The sequence below is a fragment of the Crotalus tigris genome, unplaced genomic scaffold, assembly GCF_016545835.1.
Source record: "Crotalus tigris isolate CLP2741 ecotype Arizona unplaced genomic scaffold, ASM1654583v1 scf7180000018867.1602434, whole genome shotgun sequence".
Taxonomy (NCBI): Eukaryota; Metazoa; Chordata; class Lepidosauria; order Squamata; family Viperidae; genus Crotalus; species Crotalus tigris.
In genome coordinates, this window is record NW_024097246.1 from 725001 (window position 1) to 735000 (window position 10000).

The 10000-nt window shown below is 40.8% G+C and overlaps 1 protein-coding gene across 2 annotated transcripts; it reads left to right on the top strand.

Moving 5' to 3' along the window:
• The first annotated feature begins 2362 nt into the window (after window positions 1-2362).
• LOC120314230 lies at window positions 2363-9234 on the top strand. 2 transcript variants are annotated; one of them, XM_039357096.1, is made up of 2 exons: window positions 2363-2938; window positions 5568-9234. In XM_039357096.1, exon 2 carries the CDS (start codon window positions 5574-5576, stop codon window positions 7650-7652), a length of 2079 nt encoding a protein of 692 aa, XP_039213030.1. In that variant the 5' UTR covers window positions 2363-2938; window positions 5568-5573; the 3' UTR covers window positions 7653-9234. The 2 variants fall into 2 exon arrangements, with proteins under 2 accessions (XP_039213030.1, XP_039213031.1); XM_039357097.1 differs by lacking the exon at window positions 2363-2938 and adding an exon at window positions 2953-3026.
• Window positions 9235-10000: the final 766 nt, after the last annotated feature.

Here is a 10000-nt window from a genome sequence, read left to right on the forward strand (position 1 = left end):
GAACCACACCCCAAATTCCAAAATCACATATTATTATACATCCTATCACGACGCCCCATTCCCTCCCCCATGGCCCCATTGGCTTAGGCTTTGGAGATTACAATCTATCAGAAGCGCCTAAACAGAATACATTATACTAATAAGCTCCCTCCCCTACTATCCTATATCAATTCTAGAGGAGAGATGTCTCCCATCTTCTACACCTGTTAGATCCAGTAGGGGTACCAGGCACCAGAAGGTACTTAAAAACAATTCCTAGATGGTGACTCACACTGGGCCCCATGGTAACTCCTGTTCTCCCCCCTTCCTCCACCTGAGGCTTGTATGTTCCCTATATACTCAAAGCATCTACTCAGGCAATTGATTATACAATGATAATTATAAAATATAAAATATGATTACATGATAATACTAAAAGCATATATATTTTTATTTTTAAATTTCCCCCACATTTTGACATAAAGTCAGCATCCCTTCTGGGAAAATTTGCTTGTAGCCTTCGGTAGCCACATGATATACCCTAGTCCAGTGTTTCCCAAACTTGACAATTTTAAGCCATGTGGACTTCAACTCCCAGAATTCCACAGCCAGCGTTGCTGGCTGTGGAATTCTGGGAGTTGAAGTCCTCATGCCTTAAAATTGTCAAGTTTGGGAAACACTGCACTAGTCAACACTATGGTTTTTTTTTATGAATACAACGCTCATTCCAGATGGTCCTCATTACAGGGAATCCTTGACTTACAACATTTTATTTAGTTTCTGTTCAAAGTTACACCGGCACTGAAAAAAGTGACATGATCATTTTTCACACTTACAACCCTTGCAGTAACCCCATAGTTACGTGATCAATATTTGGATGCTTGGCAAATGATTCACATTTATGATGATTGCAAAATCCCAGTGTCATGTGATCCCCTTTTGCAACCTTTTGACAAGCAAAGTCAATGTGAGGAAGCCAGAGTCACTTAACTGGGTTACTAAATTAACAATTGCAGTGATTCCCTTAATGACTCTGGCAAGAAAGGTAGTGAAATGGTGCAAAATTTACTTAACAACTGTCTTATTGGAAACAGAAATTTTGGGCTCAATTGTGGTCGTAACTCGAGGTGTGCCTGTATTTATATACAGTATATACTCTGTGGGAAGAATCCAGAGAAAGAAATATTTAGGGGAATATTAAAAAGGCAAAATATATTTCCCCAAAAGAATGGTGGAGAAGATCTTTAAAAAGGCAGAAACTTCTCTCCCCCCCCCCCCACTCCCAGCCAGGGAACTCAGCAAAAGCCAGCTTTTAGAAATGCAAATGTAATAATTCTTTCAGAAAAGTTGCCGCCTTCCATCTAGAACAGTGGTTCTCAACCATTCTAATGCCGCGACCCCATAATACAGTTCCCCATGTTGTGGTGACCCCCAACCACTTATACATCACCGGGTGCCAGGGGCGTGGCCAAAGAAAAGGGGGAAAAAATGGCGGACAGCCTTGTTTGGCGACCCCCGTGAAATGGTCGTTCGACCCCAAATGGGGTCCCGACCCACAGGTTGAGAACCACTGATCTAGAAACTGAAGAGATTAGGAAGACAAAGACCCCTAAAATCTACATACCCCACTCTAAAACAGGACATAATAGGATTAACCCACCAATACCAAAAGGGCACACTCAGGCGGAGGTCAAAGTACATGACACAGGAAATACAAACCCTCAAACAGGAACAGGAAACAACCTCAAGAGACCCCAGAAGGTATAAAAGCCCACCATTCTGCTCCATGTGGTCACTTTTTTCCAGAGTCATCTTTCTTTCTGGCTCTCCTCTTCAATAAATTACAACCTTCTTTCTAAAACAGTTGCCATGTCATAATCATTTCCTTAGTAAAGAACCTTGCATTTGTCTCCAACAGATCTTCCTTCCTTCCTTCCTTCCTTCCTTCCTTCCTTCCTTCCTTCCTTCCTTCCTTTCTTCCTTCTTTTCTTTTTCTTTCTTTCTCTTCCTTCCTTCCTTCCTTCTCTCTTTCTTTTTCTTTTCCTTCCTTTTCTTTTCTTTCCTTTTTCTCCCCATCTGAGTAAACAACTCTGGGTGGCTCACAATTTAAAAACATATATTACAATTAAAATCTTCAAAACATTTTAAAACAGTAAAAACCATTAAAACAATTCAAAACATTAAAACATCTTTATGCTATTCTGCCTTTTCTCCTACCCTCTCAGGTTGGTTTTGAATATGGAATCTGCTTTAGAATTTTACCCATCCAGTTGTGTATCATCTGCAAACTTACAGAATTCATCATTTCCCCCCCCCCAAGTCATTTAAAAAATAATAATAAAGGTAGAGGACAGAGGGCTGAATCTAGTAGCATTCCACCTAATCTCTCTTTCCAATTTGATGAGAAAAAATTGCCATTCGCGTAGCTAAACTGGAATTGAAAAAAGTGCAGGAAATTAACTTGATCCCTGCCAGAAATGGAGGTGAAACATTCAGAGATCAAGAAGAGAAGAGAAGAGAAGAAAAAAAGAAAGAAAGAAAGAAAGAAAGAAAGAAAGAAAGAAAGAAAGAAAGAAAGAAAGAAAGAAAGAAAGGACTCCCCATTCAGAGGTCCAGAGGGTATTTATAAAACCAGAAACTGTTTTGATTTGCAATGCCCCATTTTAAGAGAGGCAGCAGAGTTTCCACAGGTGGCCTCTGGAAGTTCCCTGAAGCATCCAGGGGAGGATTTAGAGTTAAGGCCCTGGGTACAAAAGCCGCCTTTTACAACTTGGGCTGATTTCCGAACACGCCTGATTTCCAGGAATCAGTGCAAAGCAGAAACTGAAACTAAACAGGCTGCATAAAAAGCACTCGCATCCGCTCGAGCTTCACAAAAGCATCGAAACCCCTCGCAGAGCGAATATAGCCGGTTTTGGCTCCTCTCCAGTCTGAACTTCAAAGACAAACAAGTTCCGACGTGAGTCTCTCTCTCTCTCTCTCTCTCTCTCTCTCTCGGGGGAGGGGGTATTTCTTATGGTGGTTCTCACGGCGTCTTTTACCAACAGGTGAGCCTCCAGAGGGTCGTGTCCTTAAGGGAGCATAAAACTTTCTCCCGCAGGGGGTGGAAAACACAGAGTATCGGGGGGGGGGGGAGCCAGAGATAGGCTGATTTTCTGGTTATGGACAGTGAACTGAATGAAAGCCCAATGAGAGGATGGAGACAGATTCTGCAGTGGAGGTTGGGGGTGTCCTCATATGAAATGGGGGAAGAGCAGGGAAGCCAGGATTTGGCCGAAGTCTGAAAATTATGCGTCACTGTGCTCCACTAAGAGGTGCCAATAGCTGAAAAGAGTCGTGCAAAGCTGGGAGCAAGGAGGCTGAGGAAACAACCGTGTGTTCCTTTAGGATTTGGAAGCAGATTATGGCGAGGATGTAATTTAAGCTTGTTTCTCTTCTCCGTTCCTGAGTTCACGGAAGGAGGTGGCTGTAAAGTGGCTTTTTCCTTAAATCCCACCTGTTGGTGAAATCTAATTGTACTTTAACTCTTAATACATTCCTGGGTGTCAAAGGAATCTCTTGAATCTGGCTTGAATCAAAGTCCTAGGGAAATGAAAGATGAAGTCAGAATAAGCAAAACAAAATATGCATTCAATTTTCAGTTATTTATTAAATGGATAAGTCATGTTACATTTAACGATGTGAATCTGGCTTGAATCAAAGTCAGAGGGAAATGAAAGACCGGAAGAAGCAAGACAGGTCCTTCATTATTTATCTCCCTTTATGCATTCAACTAAACTATCAATTTATTAAATGTATAAGTCAAGTTCCTGTTTGGGAGGGAGAGACTTACATTGAAAGAAGTGAACGTGTTTCCAGTTAAAACATTGGAAAGCTTGAATTTGACTACGAAGATACATTGAGGTACAGGTAGTTCTTGAAATACAACAATAAATTTCCATCGCTAAGTAAGATAGTTATTAAGTGAGTTTGGCAGCATTTTATGATTTTTCTTGCCAAAGTTATGTGAATCACTGAAGTTGTTAAGTTAGTAACACGGTTGTTAAATGAATCTAGCTTTGCCATTGATTTTGCTTATCAGGAGGCCACAACAGACCTGACCCCATGACACTGCAACTGCCACGAATAGGATTCAGTTGCCAAGTGTCCGAATTTTGGTTACGTGACCAGGGATGTTGTGTCCGGAGCCTGCAAAAGCAGGCTCGGGATGTTGCATTCCCCCGGGCATTCCAAAAGCTGCCCAGGACCAGACAGAGCAGTGCCAGCCTTGTGCGCATACATTGTCCGGGTTTCTGGCCATATAAAAAAGGCCTGCGTGCCTGTTTTTTGATCGGTTGTAGAAAAGAGGAAAATAAAGTGTTTGTTCAGCATCGCCATGTGTCTTCATCATTCGCCTGCGAACGAAGTATATAACAAGGGGGATGCTGCAATGGTTGTTCAATGTGAAAAACTGTCATGGGTCACTTTTTTCAGTGCTATTGTAAGTTTGAATGGTCACTAAATGAATGGTTGTAGGTGATAAGTTGTGGACTATCTGTATTGTGGTTTTACTGTGGCACTAAATGGGATTGTGTAATTAGTTGAAGAATGAATGTATTTGAGACTTCAAAATTTGGTTAAACAGAATTTGCCAGCTTTCAATCTTTGAACAGATTTTGTATTGCCAGAAAGGCAAGATCAGGTAACAGGTCTCCATACAAACTTGGTTTGATTTCTTGTTCAAACATTGACTCTAATAATTTGTGTAACTATGATTTTGCTGATTTTGGCATACTAAGCAAGTAGAAAATATTATTGGAACGTTGTTCTGCATTTTTTTTCTTTTAGCTTTATTGTTTAGGTTTTTTAATCATATAGCTGTTTTCAGTTATTTAGATTGAAGTATAAAAATGTATTCATTTTTATTGCTGGCACTGGTTAAACAACATTTAAAGACTTAATAAACAACATTTAATTAATATTAATTAAATTAATATTTAAAAAATTCTGTCCAGATATGTTGGATGTTAATTCTGTAAATCCCCATTGAATGTGGCCGTTGGGTTGGCTTTGGAGGTTATAGGAGCTAAAATTCAACATTTCTGATAGAAGCAAGCTAAGTACATGTGAAACAAAGGTTCAGAAGTGAATTTCTAAATCTAATTTATGAAAATGCAGCAAGTCAGGCAAATTTTGCATTGTAGGAGATGACCAGACTGAGCCCGAGGGAGGGGTCAAGCACATCATCAGTCTCGAGTCCCTTTGCGCTCACAAGAGATCTAAGGCCAGCGCACCTTGAATTCCGTTGACCCTTATCGACCACCAATCTGCCTTTAACCGTTAGCACTTCAGATTCTTGTAGAGAGTGCTAACATGCAATAAACCTGTATTCATTTCAACCGCCTCAGCTCCTGATTTCCTGTGCTTGGCATGCATATTTCTTAAAAGGAAATTAGCGCCAGTAAAAAAACGTTATGACTGTGTTATCCTGGACGTGGCAAAGTCTTCTAGAACTCCTGAGTTCACTGGGTTCTTTTCCAATCGAGGTATTCCAGAGACTACAGTTTTGACTGTTCAACCTTTCTTCTTCTTCTTTTTGTTTTATCCAGGCCGAAATGGCTGTCCAGCCCAAAGGTGCGCTTGCTACGAGAGCCGTGATGAACATTAGCAAAGCAGAGGAAGTCCGAAAGGAGACAGAACTGATGATGAAGCCCTACGCAAATTGGGAGGAGTATCTGATGCCTGGGCCCATTTCCATCACCCTCTTAGGGGAGCTGGCTTGCATTGCTGCAGGACAAGGAGACTTTGCCATCAATCTTGCCCCACCCGAGGGAGGCTACAAATATATGAGGTATCCGGACTCTTTCCGGGCCTCCCTGATGCAGGTGAGCAACAGTGGGTGGCACGCCTTCAGCATAGCCCACAAGAATATGGATGGTATCCGGCTCCTTTCTATGAGCGTCCCTGAGCAAATCAAGATGGTCATGAAGACCTTATTCCAGAATGACCTTACCTTGATAGATGCCTTGCTCCCTGGACAGCTATCCAGCCTGAAATCAATTGCAAATGAATGTTCCTCTTTGGCTAAGGCAGTTGACAATAAGTTCTATGATGTCATCTGTCTGACTGAGGAACTCCTGGAAGTGTGTATGAGTTCCAAATCACAGTATGAACAAGGACTGACGCAAACCAAACAAGCCTTGGAAGACCTGAAGCAAAGAAAAGCAGCAGCTGAAGAAACCAAGGCCAAAGCAGAGGAATACTACAAGGAAGTAAAGAACAGAGTGACTGATACGTTTGACGATTATAGAAAAGCGATAGATAGCATTCCTACCGGCTGGAGTAGTGTAATTCTGGATTTCACTTCAACTGTAAGAGAAACCTTGACGGTGCCCATTACCTGCCTGACATCCTTGGTCAGCTCTAACAGAAATCAATTGCTTTCTCCAATCGACAGCAGAAGTGAGGAAGAGTTTGAAAGTAGGGATGACTTTATAGCCATGAACAACATCTCTGCCCTGTCAGGTCAAATGGTGGCATTGGTGGACGGTCTTAAAACCGTGGTGGATGATGAAGGTAATATTGACATGGATGTCCTCTACAATAAAAAAAACAATGAAATCAAAACCACATGGATCAAAAAGACATCCCAGCAACTGTTAGAGAAAATAAAAAAAGAAAGAAACTGCAGCCTGAAAAATGTGGCAGTGAAAATATGTAACGATATCATCAAGATTTCCAATATGTTAACTGAAAGAGCAGTATCAGGGAACATAAACCAGAAAAAACTGATAAAGAAAATGAACACCCTCTCGATTGATATTGAGGTTTTCGACAGCAGAAGCAAATTCTGCAGCCGCACATCCCCTTTTGGTCCCATGGCACCAAATATGGCCAAATCCCAGAGAAATGTCCAAGAAGACTCATCGTTGTCATCAGCGATGAAAAACAGCCTTTTGAAAACCGAGCAAACGAAAGAAATACTGAAGATGAGTCAAGAAGAATACCAGAAAAGCTTTGACAACTTAAAGCAACAGAATAAGGATTTGCAGGATGTGCTCAGTGAAATGAGGAAATGTGAAATAAAGGAGATTGATTTTGAAAAAGCCCAAAAGATGCTGATCACAGGCCTGGACGCCATGGGAAGAGTGAAGGAGCAGTGGGAGAAAATGGTGCGTTTCTTCCAGATGATCTCGAATCTCATTGATTCCTGTCTCAATAAGCGCCTGACGGAATTTGTGAAATTGGCCGAAGATCTTCCCCAAATTCCAAATTATTCTCACCAAGACTTTATCATAGATATGATCTATAAACAGGCCTTCAATGCGTCCAACATAGCTCATTTGGTGCACATGATATCCGAGACCTACACAGACGTGTCTTCAAAATACCTGATGGATAATGTGGGCAGCCTGAGCAGGCTTATTTCTATGGACCCTTCTAATCCCCAATTCCAGATGGAGCGGAACAAACTAAAAGACGGCTGTGACAATGCCCAAAAAGCGATAGAGGACTTGGTCATTAAGCAAAAGAAAGAATTTGAAAATAACATCCATGCCAGAGTGGCCAAAATCAATTCTGAGCTGAAGGCTGTCATGCCAGAAGTGCCGGAAGCTGAGAGGAAAGCGATCGAACAGAATGTGCACAAAGGAATGAGGGAAATCACCGAGGATGAAGCTGATCAATTCATGTAGAAATCTCTTTCAAACTATGAGGGAAATGGAGGCAGTCTAGGCCAGGGGTAGGCACCTTTGGCTCTTTTATGACTCGTGAACTTCAACTCCCAGAATTCGTGAGCCAGCATAGCTGGCTCAGGAATTCTGGGAGTTGAAGTCCACGAGTCATAAAAGAGCCAAGGTTGCCTACCCCTGGTCTAGGCTCTTCTGTATTATTGCAGTCTGTTCTGTCTGGAACAGAATAAGATCCTTTCAAAAATCATCTTGGCTGATCATTTCTGAGGTAGGGCTCATGTTGGCTCCTACTAAATATTTCTATTTTTGTTTCTCCTTTAGTGCACCAGTTACCTCTTTTCCACTTCGATCAATTTTTATGGACTAATACCTCTCCCTCTGTCTGCTGATCTGCTTACTGGTTTGTCTGCCCTACCACTCCTCTCTTTTTGGGCTGTTTCTGGTGGAGGAAAAGCTGAAGTGTGTTTCGTGTGCTTCTCTTTTTACCATACTTTGTATCTCTAGGATAGAGAAAGGGGTTGGGATATGTACTGTATGTAGCTTGAGTTCAATATTAAAAATGTGATGTCCAATTTCATTCATTGCTGTTAATTCTATTGTCACTACAGGCTTCCTTCATTTTTGGAGTGATGGTACAATCAAGTCTCTCTCTCTCTCTCTCTCTCTCTCTCTCTCTCTCTCTCTCTCTCTCTCTCTCTCTTTCATATATCCATGCACACACATTAATTGGGGGATGAATACAATGTCTACATTTTTTTCCTGGGGTTAGCAATTTTAGGTCTGTATTTCTTTGGAGATGCTTATCAATTAACAGAATAACAGAGGGACCATAGAGGTCTTCTAGTCCAACCCCCTGCTGGATCCAACAGCCTGATCTATCATCTCTTAGAGATATGGGTGCTTGGATTACTCTGCTCACTGAAATATAGGTAATAGATTCTCAGTTTTCCCGGCTTCTTGAGTCCTTCTAACACCTTTTCATATCACTTTGGTACAGCTCAAGAACGGCTAGATTCTAACAACCACCCCTAATTTACTTTCTGCAAATAAACTTTAAGATAGCAAATCTTAAGAACAAGGCATTGTAAAAATGTTAATTTTTAAAGAAGGGATCCCTTTTCATCAAAAGCTGATGATACAACTGTACCTAACGAGGAAAAGAGTGCTGGTTTAGAGAGATACTCTTCAAGTACTTTTAGACGGTAAGTTTCCAGGAAATCAAGAGAAAGGGGTTGATCAAATCAGCCAGAATGAACAGAGTAATTAAACATTGAGTTTTGGGCTAGATAATAAGAATTTCTTTTATTTGGTTGTTAATCATACAGTTATTATCTGCTATTACACTATGTTGTTTTCCATACTGTTGTAATCTTAAGACTGAAATAGGATTTTTTAACTCTTTTTGCCGTTCAATTGTTACTTTTACATGTTAATATTTCTTTTACTGATTCATTACAGCTTTTCTGCAACATATAAGAACTATGTTAGTCATTCTGAAGTTACTAAACATTATAGTAAACAACTCTCCTGCATTAAATTCTTGCTTTTATGCTAGAAAGAGTCAATAAATGTCTATTCTCTAAAATTGGCCTGGGTTTAATATCTTGTTGACTTAACATACCACAACACAGCAGAGCTTCTAAGTGTCCATGGAGATTCTCCGTCATCCCGGTCATGGCTGTCCCAAAGGCGCCTTTTCAAAAGGCAACTGGACTTTCTTGTTTTTCTTTGAGGACGTTTCGCTTCTCATCCAAGAAGCTTCTTCGGCTCTGAACCTGAAGAAGCTTCTTGGGTGACAAGCGAAATGTCTTCAAATAAAAGCAAGAAAATCCAGTTGCCTCTTGAAAAAGCATCTTTGGGTCAGCAGAGTTTCCCGCTGGAACAACGGTGTGAATATCAGGGGCAGCGTACATTTCCATCATCATGTTTACCAGATCTTGAAAACAAAAATATATGCGGGAAGGATATAATGATACGGATTTCTTTCCTTGATAGGGTGGAAACTATAGGGTGTTTGGTAGTGCCTATTTTCAGTGGTTAAAATTACAAAAAATAATAATTAGCATGCAGAGTTCTCTAGTTCCAGGTAAGGCTCTCTTTATCTGGCCCTTGGTAGAAAGAAGGCAGTGGCAATTGTTATAAAACCAAAGTAACAAGGATGTTGTTTCTAAATAAAGGTAATCCAATAGCAATCCGTTTTCCAGCCTCAAATATGCAAGGGGAATATAATCTCAATCTTGCATGGCTTGCACTCTGTACGAGGACAAATCAAGGAAATCGTGGTGCAAAATTAGAGAACTGAAGTTGGTGAACAAACCTCGGGGAGTTATAAAGTATGGTTTGTAAAAGTA